This window comes from Saccostrea cucullata, unplaced genomic scaffold (assembly GCF_032062105.1).
Source record: "Saccostrea cucullata isolate Sc308-1 unplaced genomic scaffold, CSIRO_AGI_Scuc_v1 ctg6250, whole genome shotgun sequence".
NCBI lineage: Eukaryota > Metazoa > Mollusca > Bivalvia > Ostreida > Ostreidae > Saccostrea > Saccostrea cuccullata.
Genome location: NW_026939975.1, coordinates 63374 through 87261, shown reverse-complemented (window position 1 = coordinate 87261; position 23888 = coordinate 63374). Strand labels below are relative to the sequence as shown.

Genomic DNA, 23888 nt, shown 5'->3' with positions numbered 1-23888 from the left:
CATTTTATACCTTTATGTGACAACGTTATTATATGTGAAAATTAGAAAAAGTAAAATTATCCATGTCAATTTGGTAATATCATCTTATAGGCCCTATATGGTATTATCTCTTTATGCAAAAAGAAAAACATTTAATCCTTTGAATTAGAAATAGGGATCGCATGCTTGGAAACAGTATTTTTTATTCTTAATGTCCAGGAAAAAGGTAATGACCTTGACCTGACCTTGCCTCTAATATTAAACGGTCAAATTTAATCTCACTGATACCATCACTTAGTGATATTGTCCTGTGAAAATTTCATTAATTTTTAAATACAAGAAATGTGAGAAGAATCCTACCCGAAGTACTTTGCACATTTTCTATACTCGTCGTAGTTTTGTCGAAATATAGCGCCGAAAAATGACAATGCTGCAGAAAGAAATCATGCCATAAGACAGAATAAAAAGTATCATTCATCTTTTGAAATAGTAAATTGTTACCATTGAAAAGAAAATTCTTTTACATTTACGGTCTTAAACTTTAGAATTTTGCGGCTGGATGTATCTTTTTTGATGCTAGATTCAGAAAGTAACCCAACAAAATATCAGCTTTTTAACATGAAAACCAGTTGAACAAATGAGAAATACTATTATCATTCTGCGCTTTATAGAGTCATGTTATTGTACAGAAAATAAAAGTTACATGATTTGCACTGTTTGTGAGTCAATGCAAGGCAAGGAACGGGTACATGGATGGCTACATTTGACGAGAAACCACGACAAACCATTTGGGAACTATCACAATCCATCAGTCAAGAGTATAGTAAAATCCTACCAGTATTTATTTGTGAATTATGTTTTATGTAAGTTAAATAAATTTAAAAGTAAGTTAGAAATCACTTTTAAAATATATTTTGTTGCCTGTTTACACAATTTTGCATAAAAACAATGTGACGTTAATTTGCGCGAAAAACCATGTGAGCTTAAAAAGTGCGTTGAGCTGTATACATAAGGTAGCATTCTTCTCATACAAAAATGTATTTATTGTGTTTAAAAATTAATTAAATTTTCACAGAATCAAGAAGACGATATCACTAAGTAATTGTATCACTTAGATTATTTTTGACCGTTTAATTAGAGACAAGATCAGGTCAAGGTCATTACCTTTTCCCTGCACATTAAGAATAAAAAATACTACATCTAATCATGCAATACCTTCTTTTATTACAAAAGATTTTTTAAAATGTGTTTCTTTTGCATGAAAAGATATAGGGTTTATAAGATGATATTTAATGCCAAATTGACATAAATAGTTAAATAAAAATAGGTTTTGGCTAATCCGATTTTTCCCTTTTTACCTAAATTTTTAGGATATATTATTTTTATATGTGTCCTATACTCAATTTTTTCTTATCTTCACACATGGTAAAGAAGTCATATTAAAATACAAAATTATACAAAAACAAAGTTTTGATTATTTACTAAGAGAGAAAAAACACTTTTCACGGATTTTTGGCTCATATCTGTTTTTAGATTGGAAGCTAACACAATTGTAATTGTAGTCTGTTTGGAAAATCATATTTATCTGATATATTTTAAAACTTTAACGCTTATTATTAATTTAACTTATATTTGAAAAATTCTCCAAGCCTTCGATTGTGTAAAAATTATAACTAAATTCATTATTCTATAATAAATTTTAGAATCAGAAAAGAAGATATTTTCATACGCCACCATTCCGCCAAAAATATAGACCCTACTACATTTCACACTCAGTTTACCATATCTATTCAAAGTTGTAAAATTGTGATGAGAAAAGAAAAATATGATCTTTAAAATCTCTTACATCTAAATATATGAGATATAAGCAAATATACATTAAATATTTCATCTAGTCAGAAACTAGAAAAGAATCCTACCTGAAGTCAATTTTTCCATTGTCTGTAAAAGTGTTGATTTTTTTTACTTATTACTTAATATCTAAATTTGCAGATAATTTTCTTTAATTATTTCAACTTTGTACTTCTTGACTTATGTACAATTTAAGTACAACAAGAAAATTTAAACTTTTCATGATCTTGGAGTCAGGAATCCATCTCCCTTATCTGAGACCAGAATGTACCCTGTTAAACAGGAAATTATGTTGTTTTTTTTTTCATTTCACTCACTTCTTCCTAATTCCTCAAATATTTAAGTCCTGATTTTCTTGTGTGGGTTTCCCCGGGAATTTCGTTCATCTTAGTATCCAATCCAAAAAAAACCCCCAATATTTATAAGAGATTCAGGTAGATTCAAGTAATTATTACAGCCTAACACTTAAACTCTAGATAGTTATATATTTATATCATGTGTCAAGAATGCATCTTTAAAACAATCATATTTGTATATCAATGTTTTTTTTCTTCTTTTTTTTCATATGTATAGACATTGACAGTTGAAGCTATTTATGGTGAGAACCTTGTTAGTTGTTTGAACTTGTGTTCAAACCATTTGTATATAATTTATACAATAAAATATATTCAAACCAAACACCAAAATAAGTCATAGGAATTAATGCTTGAGTTTTACTTTTTGTGAATTCAAGAACTCGATCTGCAATTCTGCACAATAATTTTTTTTTAAATTATTTTTTTTTTAATTATTGATTTTTGCCATGCAAAAGGAATACTAGACTCGACGAGCGTCGTTGATCACACGAAAAATTAAAATATTATACGTAAGGGAGTAGAAATATATTGATTGAATGTCAATATATAGACACATAAAAAGTGTAGTTTTTTCTCTCTATACATGTACATACTTTCTGGAAGTATAGAATGTAAAGAGTGTGTTAAGTAAATATTAAAAAAGATACAAAGTCAAATTTTGTTTCCTAGTCATTAAAATAAGTTAAATCGTAATTCTGCTTTCAGCTTGGTCTCTCTCTCTCTCTCTCTCTCTCTCTCTCTCTCTCTCTCTCTCTCTCTCTCTCTCTCTCTCTCTCTCTCTCTCTCTCTCTCTCTCTCTCTCTCACATAATTAAGACACTTGATTGACTTAGACGTATTTATCAATACTTTAATTCTACTACAATCAGGACCCAAGCTGGTTTTGTTTGTATTATATTTTTTCACGCCTACTATCGGTACCTCATGTACATACCAGACACAGGTGCTTGACATTTTTAACCTTTCTTTTCATATTAAATCTTTTTAAAAACATTGTACATTTATTTCAAAAATATTTGAAAATGTCTGTCCTTCTTAATTGTTCTCTTGGTGTTTTCTCTATGCATTGAATACATTCTGTTATTTCTTTATGTAAAGCGTATATCCTCTCTAAATGCATGCAGTTGTAAAATATTAATTTATGTTATATACTCAGTAAATATGTATATTTGTATTATATACATGTACCTCTGACGATTTAAAAGACATTGTTTATACTTAATGTTCCCCATGTACCATGTTGTATGGTTTGATTCTGATTCAAAAAAAATATCCCCTATACTATATAATGATAAGAAAGGTTAAAAAGCGCCTGTGCTTACATACTAGTACTTCCCAATTTGAAAAAAAATTTGGTACAAGACAAAATTGACTTTTCTGATTTGCTCTGATTCAATTTCAATTATTATCTGATTTTTTTGTCAAATTGTTCTCTCTCTTTTTTTCTTTTTCTTCAAAGAAATATTATTAATATCCAGAGAAAACACTATCATATTTGGAGAACAACATGTCAACTTTCTTCATAAAAAATAATCTCATCTCGGCAAATTTTAATTGAATAAAATATATATCTTTTATGCATATTTTCATTTTAAAAAGTTATTCAAGTTCATATACAGAAATAAAAAGATCTTAAATACCTTTTCACATACCATACTGATAATTATACATTAACATTATTCCATGCGCAACATTATATCAAAAATGCAATAAACATTTTATGAAAGAAACTGTAAGCTAATTAAGTTTATATTAGTTTCAAGATAAGCTTACAGAGAATGCATGAGTAATTCTTTCCAAATTGCTCGATCACTTTCAGTATCTAGGAACAATAAAAATTGAGCAATTTAATTAGGGGAACCAAAGGGGATCATTGAATAAAAACTGAAAATTTATCAAAATTCATTATGAAAGTGTATATCGTTTCACTGAATGTTGAAGGCACACATTAATTCCATTCGATGGAATTCGGAATTGTAAACTTAAAAAAAATTTTTTCCAAAGATTTGTTTGACTGAAATTCCCCTCGAAAAGCCTTGTTTTGTCCAAAGAGGAAGAAAATTTCCTCAATAAAAAGGCACAAGGTTCTGTGATTTCTCCACAAAAAAGATCGAGCATGGGTCTTATCAATAGCCTTATAGTCATAGTCATCGCTGCATTTCTAGCTCTAGCTTGGGGCCAGGATTGTCGATACGAGTTCGTTGTTCCTGAGGGAAATGGTCTCTCCTGTAGTTCCCCGGATGTCGGGAGGATAAACTCAGAACTCCACACGGCCCGAGAACGTGCAAATTCCGTAGCGTCAACTCTGGGGGCTGAGATTTCTAAACTGAACACTATGTCTGCAGAAGTTCAAGACGAGATGAAGACAATTTCCCAGGAGCTACTGACTATGAAGAAAGATATTGGCAAAATGAACAACGCGAATGAAGAAATAGAACAACTGGAGCAAGCTCTTTCCCGCATGAACGACACGTTTGGCAGTGACTTTAAGTACTTGACCAAAAAAGTGATGGACGCTACTGCTTCTCTCCAAATGCAAATCACGAGGCAGATGGACCTTATTTCGGCTCTAGCCGCCGAGGAATCGTCACAAAGACTGGTTTTGGACAAGCAGACGATCACTTTGAATGATATTGCCGGCGTTCCCCAGTTAGCCAGGGGGATTGAGAACGAGGTGAATTCTCTTAAGACCCGTTTGGAGGGAATCAATGGGGAAATAACTGTCACAAAACACGACCTACAAGTTGTCAAAGAAGCTGGTCAAAAATCTGAGGAAATGATAAATTCTCAAATTTCTAATCTCAACAACAAAATGGACGGGTTACAATCAATCTTACTGGGAGTAGATTTAAAAGCTATGCAAAATGACATAGCATGGTTAAAAGGAAAATTAAATTCACTGGACAACTCATTGGCAAACCATTCTAAACTCCTAGAGGGATTCCATCCATCTCAACTTCAAGTCAAAATGGCGGAATTCGAAGAGGTATTGGGGTCGCAACGCGAAATGTTAAGTGATCTGAAGAACAAAACAGAGAACTCAAGTCCAGCTGTGATTTCCAAAGAACTGTCTACGCTCACTGCTTCTGTGGATAAAGATCGAGAGGCCACGAGTAACATGTGGAACGGGCTGTGGAGCCGCCTTAACAGCTTGTCAAAGATGGTGGACAATTTGTCTCGTGAGGTTGCTCAGTTCAGAACCAAGTAATCAGCTCTCAATTATGGCGGACTTTGCGATGCTTACGTTGTAGAATTTTAGGCGTATTCTCTGAGGATGTGCGTATATTTCCCTCTGGACAAAAATATCATTATGAAATATATGTCATGTTAATATGTGAAGAAACTCTTTTTCTACTTATAAAGTTTTAATGCTAAGGAGATTTTAATTAAAAGATGAAGTTAAGATTCATCCTCTCCCTTTTCGCTAGAAACTTTCCACACACAAAAAAATTATAAGTAAAATCCGTTTAATTTTTGCAAACCATGCGGAATATAACTGGTCAAAAATTATCTTAAAATTTGATCATTTGTATAAAGTTGGCCTGGTGAGAGTTACATGTATATCTCCAATCAAACGGTCGATCAACCTGAAAGACTCAAAATAAAATCAAACACACATGCATACAGTTTTCAGTATTTAACTCTTAGATTAAGCTAGTAAATTCTCCCCTTTAAAAAAAAGTTATGTACATAACTGTATACTGTATGATATGTCACTTTATTTTTTCCGCAGGATCTTGGAGGACGAAACGAGTTTTTCTCATCAAAAAACTGTTGGAAAGTCTATGGTTTGCATTTCTCTTATGTTTTTTAAAATCTAATCGCCAAAAAATAACGACGAAATTAAACCTAACCTGTTGAGTTTTCATATAAATAAGGAATATATTTAAGAAAATGTGCTTTATTTAAAAAGTTTTTTAAAAGTCACGAGCTACTCAGTGCGATTGCAACGAAGGGTCCCCCTCTACCTCCGTTTCATAAAGAAAAGTAATTTAAGATCAGTATTTAATTTAATGAATTTTATTGAATAAATAAATAAATTAATATTGATCAGTTTAAAGGAGTAATTTGTAGATAAAATTATTATAAAACAATGGTGTAGCTTTTGACATGAAACATGCCATCACATTAGGTTGCATTTGCAGACAAGATCATTAGCCAATTATGTAGTTATGATAAACCAGTATATCGATAATGTGACATATCCAATATATAAATCACTGTCCCACCTGTTTGTTTACGCGGCAACGAAACTCCCCTCCTCAACGAAAGAGCACACCAAGGGAGATAATCTCGAAACTTGCGTATTGATTTACAAAATGCTGACTTAAAACAAGATTGCTAAAGCCCTGTTACGTGAACTTATTTTTCAGTAACCCGCCTAAAAATGCAGATTTTAAAACACTTCCACGGTTTAACCCTATTTGACCTAATGCCTGTGAGAATGACAAGACAATGACAGGAATTCCAAGTTGGCAGTAAGGAATGATTAAAATTGTAATTATATGATACCAGTCTTTTAAAGGAAACTGTATCTCATGCTTGTTTGAAGGTGGGACTTCATGTAGCATTTTCTGTACATAACTGCATTAATTCTCAGCTAAGATAGGGATGTAAAAAAATTTAAAAATATGAAAAGTGAACATGACTGTAAAAAATCAAGGTATGGTGAAAATAAATTTTGATATTTCGTTACGTTTCATACTAACATGTAGAAGTTTAATTATTCTTCAAAATGGTATAAGATACTTTAGGCCAGCCTTTATCGAGTCAAAAGTTAATTTGATAAAACGTCCTTGATAAATATATGTAATGATAAATGTTGAAGTGAATATCACAGTATCACAGTAAGAGTTTTCTTCTTATATATATGTGTGTTTTATAAATTCTACTTCGTAAGAGAGTAAAGACAGGTTGAATAATAATTTATTATTAGTTAGATAGGTCCCATCCAAATTCCGAAAACAACATTTTTATACCTCGGCAGAGCTGAGACACAGGCGCGTGACGTTTTTAACTTTTCTTTTCATAAATAAAATATTCCGTATCTTATAATAATAAATAAATATATCCCCTATGTTATTTTTATATAGGGGATATTTTTATTTATGAAAAGAAAGGTTAAAAAAAGTCAAGCATCTGTGAGCTGAGAGACACCTATAATCATATATGATTCGCAGTGTCCCTTCTTACAAAAAGAAAACTTGACCATTAAAACCAAACAAATTTAGTTGATTGTACAATCTTTCAAAATTAATTACATGTTTTAAAGAGGCTGGGTGGTTGTGGCTATTTTTAGACTATTTTGATCTCCTTTAGAAGAAGAGCTCCATATAAAGATATAATAAAATGATCAAATTTTAAAACTAAAATTTATGAAATTTTTCTTTGCAAAATGATAGTTGACAGCTTAAGATATCATATCCCCAAATTTAAGTTATAACTGGTGGTTAATAAAAAAATAATTTGTTGACCCCCTAGCCTCCTTAAGTTTAAAATTTCTGGCATAAAAAACACTTTCGCTCTCTCTCTCTCTCTCCCTCTCTCTCTCTCTCTCTCTCCCTCTCTCTTTTAATAAAGATTAAAACCATTTTAAAATTAATGAAAGATAGAAAGCTATTCGCAGTAATGTACTTTGGTCGTTGTCAGAAATTCTTTTGTAAAACGGACCTTAGTTACGACCTCAAACCACTAAATTGTGATTGTAAATTATACGTTCTCATCATTTAGATATGTGGTAATTAAATTACACATTAAAAAGTTAGTATTTCCTCATAATTTTCATGATTGCACGTTTCCAAAAATAAAGGAAAAAGCAACTCTTACTTATGTGGAAATTCACTTCTACCTAGAATAATTTTTTACCCAACGTCTTATAATTAGCTGCGTAATGTTGGTATGTTTAATTTGCAAACTGTTAATTACCAACTCACTATTCCTCCTTTTTTAATAGCAAAGAAGAGTTTTGGTTAAATATTTAGTTCGCATTAATTTCAGGCATTTCTCGTGCATGTATTGTACAGTATGTTATACAAAAGTTTACATATTTTATCGATGAACCACAATATACCATCTAAACCCTCAGACGGTAATTGCATCAAATTGAACACGAACTTCCGTTCTACTACAAATGTCAACATTTCTTATCAGCTGTATGTAAGTAACCGAACATTTGACAAAATTATCCTTCAGTTACGCACAAATTGAGCAACCATTGTTTAATGTAAACACACTTAATCTTCCCTCGGATGGGACTGTTTAGGGTGAACTCTGTATACCTGGGATAGAAAGGAACGTGAAGTTGTTCATTTATTTCACTTGCAATCTTGACTTTCTTGCAAGATGAGCCGCTTTGCAATCGCAGTTTTCTCGTATATTTTGCTGCCGTTTTCTTCAATGGCGGGCGATGTTTAACAGCAGAATCTGAGCTTGGGGCGAAAATTAGCCACTTGTATCATGAAGTAGAATTAAACAAAAACAGAATTTTCAGTATCTCGGACGTGTACAGTAAAGAAATTTCTAAACTGGGGGACAATCATCATGCAATAAAGGACAGACTGGAAGGAGTTGTCAACCAGCTCTCAGGAGCCAACACCAAAATTATGACCATGTCGCTGGATTTTTGCCACTCTTATGTATATATGTTTACGTATTTTAAATTTTTTATTGTGACAGATGTAACATTTATTTAATATCAAACAATACTGCTATATATTTCATTGACATCAGATTCGTTTTAAATGAATCCTACCAAAGAAGGTGCTAAAATTTCAAGCATTTGCGATGGATAATTGCTGGGAAAACTGTAATGAAAAATTGGTATTGACAGACACACAGCTAGACAGACACAAAAGTTAAAACAGTATCTCCCCTTTATGTATAATTAAAACATATGTTACCAGGTCTAGGCGGTGAGGGGTCTGTCTGTGTGATGCTGTGATGTTCGTACAGTTTGGAGATCAGTTTGACAGGATTTCCCGCCAACTGCACTAAATCAGGCTCTCCCACTTTGTTTACAAACAGAATTTGTTTGTTGCCAAACGCTGATAGGCACCCAAGGACTTTCTGTATGCTGCCTTGGCTTTTTCCTTGGTTGGATTCTACAAATTTATTTTAACATTCGTGTGTACTTATCAAATATCCTTAGTGAATTATAACGGTTAGGAACAGATTTTGTATGTTTATATGTAGATTTTCATAAGGACAAAAATTAAGACTTTCAGTTGTATTCTTACGTCATCAGGAACTGATTCATACAATAGCTCTGCGTATGTCATGCAGCCAGCCAGAGCAATTACTTTCTCTGCTCCTAAAACAAAATCAAAGCTTTAGAAAGTATAACTCTATAAATACAATCAAATAAATACATGTATATCAAATTCAAAACCAAAAATTCTCTGCTAATTATCTATCAACTCACCAAGTGTAAGCTCAGCTACAATCCATTTAGCTCAAACCATAGCTGTTTATCATCACTCACCTTTCTAACTGTCTATCCACTCACCTAGTGGTGCTCAGCTACAATCCATTTAGCACAGGCCATAGCTGTTTATCATAACGAACTCAGCTCATTGTCTGTCAACTCACCTAGTGGTAGCTCAGCTACCACTTGTCGTAGCTAAGCTACCATCCATTTAATACAGGCTAAATAACCACGTGTGGTTATTTGGTAAATATAATGAGGGTCATTGTCAAAGTCCTCAAAAAATCCTATAAAACATACATCCTGCTTATAAGTGGAGCAACTTTTAGCCCACTATGTAGTGCATGGAAAATTTAACTAGTTTAGCCAGTCATTGTGTGTCATACTTGTGAAACAGGTATACCATACATGTAAATATAATGACTTGAACATAGTCTGCCCTCATTCTATGGAGAAGCTGAGAAGCTGCAAGAGATACGAAAGTGATAACAGTCATTGGTTGTATCAAAAATCTCAGGGTTAGGATGATTGATTGATTGTGTATTGTTTAACGTCCCTCTCGAGAATTTTTCACTCATATGGAGACGCCACCACTTGCCGATGGAGAGCTGCAAATATTGTCCTATATTCGGCACTCAAGGCCGTTGAGCAGGAAGGGATTTTTTCGCGCCAACACCTACTGCGACACGAGACCTCGATCAGCTCATTATTTTGCAACTCTAGAGCAGATGCCTTAAACACTGCGCCATGCGGGAGACGGTAAGGGATGAAAAAGACTGAATACTTGTGTGTGAAGGACTTGAAAAAATATAGTCACTTTTAAAAAAATTATCCTTGAGTAGTGCATTGGAAGTAATTTCACTCTCACGTTTATTTTGCAATTGGAATTACTTTATTTAGAGGAAATAACTCTTTTTAAATTTGTTTTGAAATATTTTGAATGTTTATAAATAATCATTTTGTGTAAGGAGACATTTCCCGTTACATAAATATTAACAAAACTGAACAACATGAACCATCTTCAGGAGCGTTCGTCGCCCGAATGGCGCAGTGGTAATAAAGAGCATCAGCTTTAGAGTCGCAGAATAAGGAGTTGATCCTTACCTTGCAGGTTCGAATCCCACCGTGGGCCGTGGAGGCCGTTCCTTCGGATGAGACAGTATAAACCGAGGTCCCGTGTCGCTTTAGGTGCTGGCACAAAAAATCCCCTACCTGCTCAATTGCCCTATATTCATCAATGCTCAATATTTACATCACTATTGGGTAATTTTATGCATTTTACACGTGTATTTTTCTCTCCATTTTTATTGACTTTGTCATTTCGCGTTTATGAAGGTTTGAGACATAGTATCTAGAACTGAGAGTTGGTACACCTGTACAAAAATGTTAACTGCAGTTTAAAAATATTCATAATAACTAAAAACAAAATCACCAAGTATAACAAATTAAAGTTTTTTTTTATAGATAGTCCCTACAAATCCAAGAGTCGTGCAGTAACCCTATGAAAAATCGTTGCATCAAGGTTACACATTATTTTTTTCATTATACATGTATGTAGCAAATTGAATTTGAGTTTATAGCAATTTAAAAGGAAACAAATTTTTCTTTTCAACAGAGGTATGCCTTTTTTTATTAAACACAGGGCGTTACAAAGCAGTTATCGTAAATCTATTTATCCCTTGGGAGTAATGAGTTGACATGCATCTCGTTAAAGATTAAGGATCAAATTCATAATAATTTCATTTATTAAAAAAAGTATAATTAGCCACTTATATTTTAATTCTAAATATGCTAAATGTCTAAGCAAATTTTGAACACCTCTTAGATACATAAGATATTGGTGATTTGGCACCTTGTCTGAAAAACCCAGAGGGGGTATTTGTCTTTTTTGGACAGTTCCAGTTAATTAAGATTGAAATGTGTATTATTGCAAGATTCTATAATGATCATACTAATGCACCAGTAATATTACATAGCTTTTCAATTATACTTAATACAAGACAATAATGCATTTTACTGCAGATATTTGATTTTCTTCACTTTTTTGTGTCTACATTCAGCAACAAACAGATTGTCATTCGTATCTAAACACAGTCCCCATGGTCTTCTTAGTCCAAAAGTAGGTTGTGTCTATCGGCCGTAAGGATGTGACTCTGACTGTCTGTAGCGATTCCTTGTGGACTGAATGGCTCGTTCTTTGGAGCAGGAGTATGTCCAATGTACCTAAATCTCAGTTTCCCGGCCTGATTGACCACCACTACTGCTCCAGTTTCATCATCAGACACACAGATATCCTGGTTCGTGTTCTCAGTAATAAATTTGTAATAAATAGAGTTAGGAGAAAAGAGAAATTTACCTTTATCATCGAACTGAATGGTTTGTTTCTCTGTAGAGCCAGAGTAACGAACAACTTTTGATTGTTTGTCACCATCACTGTCCATGATAACCAGGAGGTCACCAGAGGAAGTACCAGTGATACCTTTTGGTATCCAGTTCTGTAATCTGATCACCTCTTCTATCTTCTCATTCTTCACAATGTTCACAGTTCTATCTCTGTAATCAGTATAAACTAAATCTCCACTTTTTATTACTGCTATGTTATATTGCCAGTTGCCTGACTTGGTTGTGATTGACTTGAGAAGTGATCCCTGGTTGATGCTGTAGAGTTCCATGGTACTGTCATCTCCACTTATCCAGATTTCTTCATCACTCAGACGGGCCACATTGTTTATGTAAGCATACCTATTTTTTATGGTGGCGACAGTCTTTGGTTCATCAAGCAACTGTTTGACTGGGGATGAGGATCCAGCTTCTGCTGATTTTGGTGTTGTCTTCATGCTGTAGCCATGTTTATCTGTTGCTAAAGAACTTGATGATAAGGCTCCGAAAAATTCACTCATTGCTTCTTCTTTGATTTTTCCTGGAATAAATTTAGGTAAAAACGGCATAATTTTGTGAGGAAGATTTCTGTATATGTGTACATTTGATGTTACACTATACAGTTTGGACATGCCATTGGTATCTATAGCAGTTTTCATTGATTTGATTTCCTTCTTGATGTCACAAATGTTCTTGTTAATTTCATTCAGATGTTTCTGTATAGTTTGTATCTGTGTGTTTTCATTTTATAAACTTCTTCTTTAAGTTTCTTGACAAGTTTGTCAATTTCTCTGTGCCAGTCCTCTCCATGTTTTGTTATGGATGATGAGAGATCTTCATATTCCTTTTCTAACTGACTCATTCTATTTTGTACATCATAGGCAATGTCCTGGTAGGTTGGATAAATTGTTTCATTTAATTCCTTTCTCTCTTTTATAATCATATCCTTCTTTTCATACAGAACTCGCAAGAATTTACACAATTCATGACCTAAATGTTGATTAGATTCAAGGCAGTTGCTACATACAGGAATGTCACATTTTTACAGTACATTTCACATCGCTCCTTTTCATGAGATGTACATTCCGGGTAGAGAGGGTAGATTTTCTGTCCTTGAAGTCAACAATTTTATGAGGTTTTGATAGACCAGTAGAGAAGTGTTCTCCCACACAGGTCTTACACAGGTTGACAAGACATGTATCACAGTGCATCTGAACCACAGCGGTCTCACACAGGTCACATCGCATCACGTCCTGGGCACTGGTAACGGGGTCCATAATTATGCTAAATGGAAAAAGAAACGCAGGGTAAACTTTTGAGGCGAATCAAATTCATTTTTCTTTTTATCATTTTCAGTATTCCTTTTAAAATCATCTTTAAAGAAAATGTTACCAAAGTTTTATTTGATTTTGTATTATAATTCATGAGTCATTGAAACTCATATGACGATACCCCTAAGAACTGAAAATCGAAATCTCTCATTGTCTTCAATGTCTCCCCCGCGTATCTGTTACAGCCTTGATTCTCTTTTGCATGGAATTCATGAGATTTTTTATCTTTCAAACCCTAGTTATGCCGGGCATGGGTAACAACGCCGAAAAATTAGTCAAACGACACGGGCATCCACCAGTGAGAGGAACACAATCGTGAAGTTGACTCGCTCAAAAACTCAAATTGCGCATTGGTGTCTTTAAATTTTGGGTTGAATTAATAATTATAATAGTCTACTGTATTAACAGGGGTTTTTGTGGATTAAACATGCGGCAGCACAAATAACCCAGTCATAACGTGACTCTGTTTCGCGTAAACGTCATCGTCACGGTTGGAAGGAAACCATTCTAGGTCCTCTGAAAACGTTAACACGTTCTATAGGGGAAAATTAGCAAGAAACTGTTTAGTAACCCGCTGTTGCCTTAGGCCTTACTTAAGCAATTCGAAAATCACATCCCATGGAACTTCCGTAAACTGTACGAAGATTACAAAAAATTCATATCGTCTGTGAATATTGAAAAACAATGCGTGTTCCTTAGATTCACCAATTAGCACAACAAGATTTGTTTACAAACTCGCCATCAATTTGCACTTGTTTTGGGCTGTTTAGCGTTTTCCTTACGTGACGTCATTCATTTTACGATTGAGTTATTCAGAACACTGATTTTGGTGCATAGTAGCTAACATTCTCATCTGACAATTTATCATAATTTTCGGGGGGACGAGGCCACTATAGATAATTCAATTTGCACATTGAAACATATAAGAAAACACTAAAAATCTTCTTCTCAAGAACCACCGGGCAAGAAAGTTGAAACTTATGTTGTCGCATCCTGGGGGTAGTGTATATTTTAAATTGTTCGAATAATGACCCCCGGGGATAGGGCGTGGTCACAATAAGTATTACAGAGAGGGAAATCTGTAAAATAACAGAATGTCTAAAGTTATTCAGGTGAGCGATTTTGTCCATGAGTCTCTTGTTAAAAAACTTCTTCTCAAGAACCACTTCATAGATACATGTAGAAACGTTTTTGAAAACTTTCTGACATAATGTACATTTCTGACATAATGTTCAAATCTCGAAGCCCGAGGGTAGCATGGGTTCATAATGGGCAATCAAAGTTTTACATAGAAATGTATAGGAAAAATCTTTAAATATCTTTTCAAGAAGTGCAAAAGCATTATTGGTGATAATTAATCAGAAGTGTTCCTTGGTAGTGTAGATTTTTGTTTGAAGTATATTCAATTCATGACCCTTGGGGGTAGGGTGGGGCCACGGCATCAAAGAATAACAAATATAAATAAAGTAAACTTTAAAATCTTCTCAAGAACAGTACAGCCATGATTGGATATATTTAAATAGAAGCATCCTTAGCTTGTGTAAATTCAAGTTTGTTCAAAACAAGATCCCAAGGCAAGGATTTAGATCAGAATGGGCATTTAAAGATTTACATAGAAATATATAGGGGACAATTTTTTTTTAAAATCTTCTCAAGAACTGTAAAGCAATGATTAGACATATGTATATGTTAGCATCCTCAAGAAGTTTAATTTTTGAAAAGATTGTTCATATCATGACCCTCATGCTTAGGGAGAAGCCAAAATTGGTGATCAAAGTTTAACAGGAGAATGCATAGCTATAGGATACATCGTTAAAATCTTCTTACCAAGAAAGGAAAATTCATGATTTGTCAGTCATATTAATTCAGAAGCATTCTCAGGTAAGGTATATTTGAAATTAACCAAATCATATTCACTTCCGGGTAGGAGGGGGCATAATACATCAAACATATGGAAATCTTTTTTTGAGAGCTATGATTAGTTAAAAAAAACAAGATGTGTTTGTGAAACACTGATGCCCCCGTATGGCAACATAGCGAAGGTTAACCTTTCTCAAATACAAATCAAATATGTTGGTACTTAAAGTAAGGCCTTTTCACAAGATATACAAATGTTAAATATAAAAACCAAGCACCACCTGTTCAAGGGTTATGACCAAGGTTAACATTTTAAAAGGTAGGACAAACTCCGGGATCAAGGTCAAAAGGTCGAGGTTGCTGGTTTCTAAAGAAAAGCCTTGTCTAAAAAAATACATATGGGAAGTATGAAAGCGCTGGCCCTTACCGTTCAAAAGTTATGGTCAGTTTTAAAGTTTGTAAAAAGGAGGTCAAACTCCAAGATCAAGGTCAAAGGGTCAAGGTTCTTGATATCCAAGGAAAGGTCTTGTCACAAGAATTACATATGTGAAACATGAAAGCTCCAGCCCCTATTGTTCAAAAGTTATGTCAAAGATTAAAGTTTGTAAAAAGTAGGTCAAACTCCAAGGTCAAGGTCAAAAGGTCAAAATTGTTGATATCCAATGAAAGGTCTTCTCACAAGGATGACATATTTAAAGTTTGAAAGCCCTAGCACTCACCGTTTAAAAGTTATGGCCAAGGTTAAAGTTTTTCCAAAAAAGAATTGATATTTGAAATATGAAATTCCTAGTATCTACCATTTAAAAATTAGGGCCAAAAGAAAACTTTGGAATTTTTGTGTAAAAATAGGTCAAACTCCAAGGTCAAGGTCAAAGGGTCAAGGTTCTTCATATCAAATGAAAGGTCTTGTCAAAAGGATTTTATATGTGAAGTATAAAAACCCTAGTTCTAACCCTTCAAAAATGTTCAAGGTCTGCTTTTTTTAAGTAGGTCGATCTCAAAGGTCAAGGTCAAAGTGTCAAGTTCTTGTTATACAATGGAGGGACTTCTTACAAGGATTACATATATGTAATATGAAAGCCTTATTCCTTATCGTTCAAAAGTTATGGCCAAGGTTAAAGTTTTTCACAAGTTAAGTACGGAAATTTACAAGGTCAAAAGGTCAAATTTGGTGGTACCCAAATAAAGGTCTTGACGCAAGGAATACACTTGTGAAATATAAAAGTCATAGCTCCCTAAATCAAAAGTTATGGGCACCTTCTTTGACCTACTTTTCAAAAACTTTGACCTTAGCAACAACTTTGGAACAGTAGATACCAGGACTTTCAAATTTCACATGTATTTTTTGTGGCAAGACCTTTCATTTGATACCAACAACCTTGACCTTTTGACCTTGACCTTGGAGATTTTTTGTACTTATGAGAAAACTTTAACCTTGACCATCACTTTCGAATGGTAAGGGCTAGGGCTTTCATACTTCACATGTGTAATTCTTTTGTTGAGACTTCTTATTGGATACCAAGAACGTTAACCCTTTGATCTTGACCTTAGAGTTCAGTGATAATTTCTAAATAGATGACTTATGATAGGGCGTTCATATTAGACACAAAATGTCATTTAAAAAGACACCGAAAGCGGGGGACCACACTTCTTTGAATTGCTTGTATTAATTTGTTTTTTTTTTCAAATAGTAATTTGTTTAACAGATTAGTAATTTGTCATAACAAATTATTAATTTGTTTACCAATTAATATTTTGTTTTAACAGATGAGATGATAAATTTGCTTTTCAGTATGTCCAAAATTTTATTTTTACAATAGCTCCAAAACTATGTGAGGTATAAAATTAAAACTTTTACAGTCTATAATATATCATTGATTAACAGATAGAACGTATCATTTGAAAATAAATATTTTTGAAAAAAAATATTTTTTGACAGAAAATATATCAAAAGTCTTGCATATTTTTTTTAAATGCACCTGTTTGATCCTGTACTTTTAATAAAAATCATCATTGTAGAAATAATGAAGGGCAAGTTCGACGTGAATGGTCTCTGAAAGGCTGCTGTTGAAAGCATGATATGACAAGACTCATATAAAACCCACTCGCCATTTGCATTGTACTTTCGGTTTCAAGTCCCAACAAACAGGAAAAACAACTTTCCAGGGGCTATCGAAGTCCTATATTTGCCTTTCATTGATAAGCATATTTTGTTTCTGCAATGATGAACGAATTTCACTAAAAGTTAAGATGTACTTAGATGTATTTTGTAAAATGCATTTTTTAAAATAATTTTTTCGATAAATATTCTTTTTTTAAGTGTATGTTTTCAAGGTGATACGTTCTCTCTGTTAATCAATGACATATTTATAAACTGTAAAAACTTTAACTTTATAAACCACAAAGTCTTGGAGATATTGTAAAAATAATTTTTTGGTCATGCTGGCCTTTGGTTAAACCTTAAAACAAATCATCAATTTGTTAAAACAAATTCTTAATTTTTCATCACAAATTCCAAATTAGCTATAACAAATTATCAATCTGATTTTACAAAATATGTGCTCTGGTATTGTCCATGGGCCTCTTGTTTAGTATAGATTTGACATATAAAGAAAACTATTTTAAAAGGTATATAAAAAATCTTTATGTCTATAGTTAAAGCTGGAACTACCGGCTAACACGTTTCTTACCTGACTTCAGTAATGGCAGCCGTCCTGTTGATCGATCTCCAACAATCGCAACTTCTCGGGCCTTTCCGATTAGCAGAAAAATGTATTACGTAGACGCCATGACAACCCCCTTTTCACGATCTTTGAAATAAATGCATGGAGGCCATTAATCTGTGGAATATGGAGTTTAACTTTATTCAATGTAATGATATTACCTAAAATATACTATAGAAGGGACTTCTAATACCGACCATCCTATACTTGAATAAACAGGAAATTTTTAACATCCGGTGATGTACACTTTCGAGGTTTTTTTTCGCCTTCTGACGGAAAGACCTGAGATGACGCGATTGCGATCCCCAAGTGCAGTCTCTATACACTCTGTAGACTGTGCCTGTCTGATCCTCGATATACAGACAGGTGACCTGTAATGTAAATGGGCGCGCACATTGGCTGATAAAAGAGCATGGACCAATGCCGAAAACATCAAAAACCTGCAAAAATCCAATCCAGGCAATCAAAATAAATATAGAGGGAGTCATGAAATTACTCAGCAAGGTAAATCCATCTAAAGCATCAGGGCCAGACAACATACCAAACAGGATTCTCAAGGAATTTGCAGAACAACTGGCACCAAGTCTAGCAACAATCTTCCAGCTATCACTAGACTCAGGAGAACTCCCAACGGACTGGCGGGATGCTAACATCTCATGTATATATAAAAAGGGCGACAAACACCAAGCTGAGAACTACAGGCCTGTGTCATTAACATCAGTATCTAGCAAATTATTGGAACATATCATCTGTCGACACATACTGAAACACCTAGAAAAAAACAAAATTTTAACAACGCTTAATCATGACTTCAGATCTGGGTTCTCCTGTGAGACACAACTTCTAACAACAATGAACGACCTGCTGATAAATTATGACAAAGGAAAAAAACAGATTTGGCAATTTTGGACTTCTCTAAAGCTTTTGACACTGTTCCACATCAGAAACTACTCCATAAACTCAGTCAGTACGGCATAAGAGGAAGTACACTATCATGGCTAACATCATTCCTTACAAGAAGGACAATGAGAACAGTAGTAGAGGGCGAGAAATCAGAGGCGGTGTCAGTGGAGTCCGGGGTGCCGCAAGGCACAGTCCTCGGGCCGCTGCTCTTTTTATGCCACATTAACGACCTCCCAGACTCCGTAACATCACAAGTCCGACTGTTCGCAGACGATTGCCTCTTATACCGACAAATCAACAACTATGGAGATCAGGAAAAACTACAGGAAGACCTTCACAACTTGCAAAAGTGGGACAATGACTGGGGTATGCGTTTCAACGCCAAAAAATGCTACATCATGAGCATACGCCAAAAAAACAGCAAATTCTATACACTGGACAATCACGTGCTGGAAGAGGTTGAAAATAACCCCTATCTTGGACTACAAATTTCGTCAGACTTAAAGTGGTCAACTCACATCAACAAGATCACTAAAAAAGCTCATTCAACATTAGGATTTCTCCGACGAAATTTATCACACCGTACCGAGAACTGCAGGAAAACAGCCTACGTCTCCATGGTGCGATCAACACTTGAATACGGATCAATAGTCTGGGACCCATTTCAAAAATAGGACATAGATAAGCTCGAACGTGTCCAACGCAAAGCCATCCGTTTCATAAAACGAGACTAACACAACAGGGAAGAGGGCTTCATCACCACCAAGGCCAAGGAACTGGACTTACAACCGCTCCAGCATAGAAGGACCAGCTTGCGACTCATTATGCTCTATAAGGTGGTTGAGGGGTTGGTGCCAGGGCTACCAACTCACAACTTCATTCAAAAAGCTAAGCCTAGACGCCAAATCAAATTAAAAACATTCGATAATTGTGAAAATACAAACATTCTTTCATCTCAAGTCAAAAATAACAGCAAGTGTCTCGAAACAACATCTACGAAAACTAACCAATACCGCTCATCATTCTTTGTGGACACAGTCATCAAATGGAACCATCTGGAGGACAATATAGTTTGCGCTAAGTCTGTCGAGGCCTTCAAGACCGCCCTCGACAGCTTGTGTCAATAAGTCCGACACGCGCTCTCTCACCGTCGTAGAAAAGCCAGTATTGGTCACTTCGACGTATAAATACAGATACAGATACAGATACAGAACTCACCCTGACGTAGAAATTTAAAGAGGCTGGGTGGTCGTGGTCATTTTTAGACTATTTTGATCTCCATTAGAAGAATAGCTCCATATAAAGATATAATAAAATGATCAAAATTTAAAGCTAAAATGTATGAAATTTTTCTTTGCGAAATGATAGTTGACAGCTTTACATATCATATCCCAAAATTTAAGTTATATTTGATGGTTAATAAAAAGATAATTAGTTGACCCACTAGCCTCCTTAAATGTCTCGGTCAATAGCAAAAGTTATCCATTAAAACAGTAACAATGTATGCTGTGATAAACAATTAAAATATTGTGCTGAACTGATGATCTTTAGAGCTGAAAAGGCTTTTCAAAAAGACCATAGCTACCTGGTTGAACATGACAAACTTTGAAAGGTAAAAAATATGGTTTGTGCTAAATGGGTGGTAGCTGAGCTACCACTAGGTGAGTCCATAGACAATTAGCAGTAAGTGATGATAAACAGCTACGTGTATGGTTTGTGCTAAATGGATGGTAGCACTGGCGGATTTAGAGGGGGCCCAGGGGGCCCGGGCTCCCCTTTTGAGTCCAAAAAATACACAATATTTGACAAATCAATGTTTTTTGGCGTGGCGTGGGCCCCTACCCTGACCTCAAACTGGTTGCCCCCCCCCCTTTCAAAAGTTCTGAATCCGCTACTGGGAAGCTGAGCTACCACTAAGTGAGTTGATAGACATTTAGCAGAGTAAGTGCTTATAAACAGCTATGGCTTATGCTAAATGCATGGTAGCTCAGCTACCACTAGGTGAGTGCATGATATAATTAATTCCCATGGGAATTCCGAAGACAACAAACATATTAGTAATGAAGACCTCAGCAAAGCTGGGACATCTATAATCATAAATGATCCAATGCATGAGTCCCTTGGTACACGCTCAAAAACATTTTCAAAGTGCGTTTAGAGTGTACATAAACATTTTACCATGGGGACTTTTAACGCACTTTGAAAAAAAATATGTATAAACAAAAAATTCTAGGCTTAGATTTAAGTAATGGAGCGAATCAATTTGTTTTAATTAAATCTTTCGAAAAACGGTTAAATTTGCATGTACTCATTTAACCTCATTGGGAACAAGTAGAAGACCTCTCGGCCCAACTCTTTTTTTTCTTATACATTGTACATAGCCGTCGGTAGCAAACTAAAAGTGGACACCCCCCCTTCAAAGGTAAGCCCCGATTTTCAATATCTATATATCTTTGCGAAACATCTGTGTGTCTTAGACCCCCCCCCCTCCTGGTACCGATACATATGCTACACCCAAATGTATGTATTTGTATAACTGGTATGATGTTAAAAACTTTCAGTAAATTTTACTTTACATATAAAATGCATGCAAATTAGAAAAATTAAGTATAGTAAAACATTTAAGAGAAAAAGAATTTTCAAAGTATGGATAAATCAAAATCGCTCACTTTCACATTCTGAAGTGACCTTATCACCAAAGAGTTATCAAACGGGTTCAATCATTTATCATATCTAAGATTTGCAAGAATATTGACCAAGCCATACACATTTTTTCAAAGTGCGTTAATATGGTCGATATTAACTTACTTATAAAACAATTTTTTTTCAAAGTGCGTATTTTTGCAATGTGTGTTGTAACAGTCCCTTCCTACAAGAAGGATATGGAGATAACGAATAGTATTCAATTTCAAAGTCCATAAAACAATACAAAATAAGAGCAGAGCAAACACAGACCTCCGAAACATCAGAGGTGGGATCAGGTGCCATGGAGGAGTGAGCACCCCTGCTGACCGGTCACACCCGCCGTATGCTCCTTGTCATGATCAGGAAATAACGGAAAAATCCGTCGTCAATTCAGTTTATAAATAATGGACTAACAATTAGTATGAAAACGTCAGTCAGCATTTGACTCAATGATAAATTATATTTGCTGACAAGGTCATTGTAACGACCATAGAACTTACAAAATGATGACTTTAAACGAGACTGTTGATATTCTTTCATCAATTTGCTTGTCAATAATTTACCTCGTTTTAGAAATTGTTAATACGTAGAGCAAGCTCTTGCGTATCGAATCAACTGAGATATATTCACTCCGTATGCAGGTGATGAAGGTATATTCTGCATAAGTACGGGAAGTTGACGATAGAAAAGTTAAAGTCATCACGTTTATCATATGGCTTGGTTGTTAGATTACCATTAACGTCTTTTTCAAGTAAAATATCCAAGTATGAAACAGATGTGTCAGACTCTGTGGTATCTTTTACCTCAAGCTCACCAGGATATATTGTATCGACATAGGAATGGAAATTACTATTGTTAATTGACAGTACGTCGTCGATATATCTAAATGTCAAGTTGAAGGCCACCGCAAGTGTTTTCTACTTTTCACGCATAAGATTTTGCACATATTCTGCTTCATATGAATGTAAAAATAGGTCCGCCAATAACGGAGCGCAATTGGTACCCATGAGAATTCAGAATGTGTTTTAACAAAATAATTTTGCAAATGACCAATGACCAGGTAAGTAAATTTAAGAGTTCCATTTTTTATTAAAAAAGCAAATGTCAATGATATCAAAAAGCCTGGGCTTTAATTTATCGTAGGAAATGGTTGTATATAATGTTGAAAAGTCGTAAGTTTTTAAGCTGTTGATTTTGGTAAAATCTTGTGATTTCAAATTGTCCAAAAGTTCTTTGGAATTTTTGAGTATCCACATCTGATTCACACCACTTCTTGAATATATTGTTGCACAGTACTCCTGAAGTTTCTCATTCACTACTGTCAATATCTTAATGAGGAACAACGAAAGAGGCTTGGTTGAACATTTACTGGAACCCGCAATGTATCTTTGTTTGTAAGGATTTTTAATGAAGTTTCGGAATCCAATATATATATTGGGTAGTTCAAATTCCTTTTGGCTGTGTGACGTGGAATATTAAAAATATTTAAAACTGACATTTGATTTTGAAGAATTTCTTCCTTAGAAAGGGAAGTATGAGTATAAGTAGGATTACCACTTGTAGAATTAAATCTAAATTCTTCTAAAATACAATTTATATAATGAGCTTTACAAACGAAGACAATGTTGTTACCTGCTCTGTCGGCAGGGACTAGTACGTACTGATCATGTAATCTATCTAATTCTTTTTTTCACTTCTGGATAAAAACACAAAAGGATAGATGGTTATCATACTGCCTCTCAATCTTTTAATACGTGACTTTAACATGGATCTAATACATTTAATCCATTCTGACAAAGTGTCAAGGTTTTCTTTTTCATATCTGGCCCATCATCTGGCGTAAAACAAAAAAAACTTAACGATTGAGACCAAAACATTTTAGTTGATCGTAAAATAATCTTAAATGAATTATTCAGTTAAAATGGACTGGCATATAAAAGAACTTTCAAACGCCTTTTTTAAAAAGATTAAAATCATTTAAAATTTATCAAAGATAGAAAGTTATTCGCAATATAACATTTTGATCGTAGTCGTAAATTCTCTTGTAAGGACCCTGGCTCCCGGAATCAAACCACTAAATTCTGAAATTTAAATTTACATTCTCGTCGTTTAGATATGTGGTCCTTAAATTACCCATTAGGAAGGTTGTATTTCCTCTTTATTTTCATGATTGTACGTTTCAAAAAAATTCTTATGTGCAAAATCATTTCTATCCTAGAATAGATTTTAACCCAACGTCTTAAAATCAGTCGCTTAATGTTACATGTATGTTCAATTTGCAAACAATGATATATCAATCCCATCCCCCTTTTTATAGCAAAGAAATTTTTTGTAAAATATTTTCGTTTGCATAAATTTTATGCATGGTCCGTGCAGGTATTGTGTTATGCAAAAATGTTTTA

General features: G+C 34.3%; 2 protein-coding genes across 2 annotated transcripts; one reads left to right on the top strand and one right to left on the bottom strand.

Annotated features, from left to right (window-relative positions):
- The first annotated feature begins 4301 nt into the window (after positions 1-4301).
- On the top strand, positions 4302-5393 carry LOC134254382 (uncharacterized). The gene has a single exon (XM_062736914.1). The coding sequence runs from the start codon at positions 4302-4304 to the stop codon at positions 5391-5393; it is 1092 nt and encodes a 363-aa protein (XP_062592898.1).
- Positions 5394-11716: 6323 nt separating this feature from the next.
- LOC134254381 (uncharacterized) lies at positions 11717-18123 on the bottom strand. The gene is made up of 2 exons (XM_062736913.1): positions 17866-18123; positions 11717-13271 (listed from the first exon to the last, which is right to left on the bottom strand). Exon 2 carries the CDS (start codon positions 12644-12646, stop codon positions 11717-11719), a length of 930 nt encoding a protein of 309 aa, XP_062592897.1. The 5' UTR covers positions 12647-13271; positions 17866-18123.
- Positions 18124-23888: the final 5765 nt, after the last annotated feature.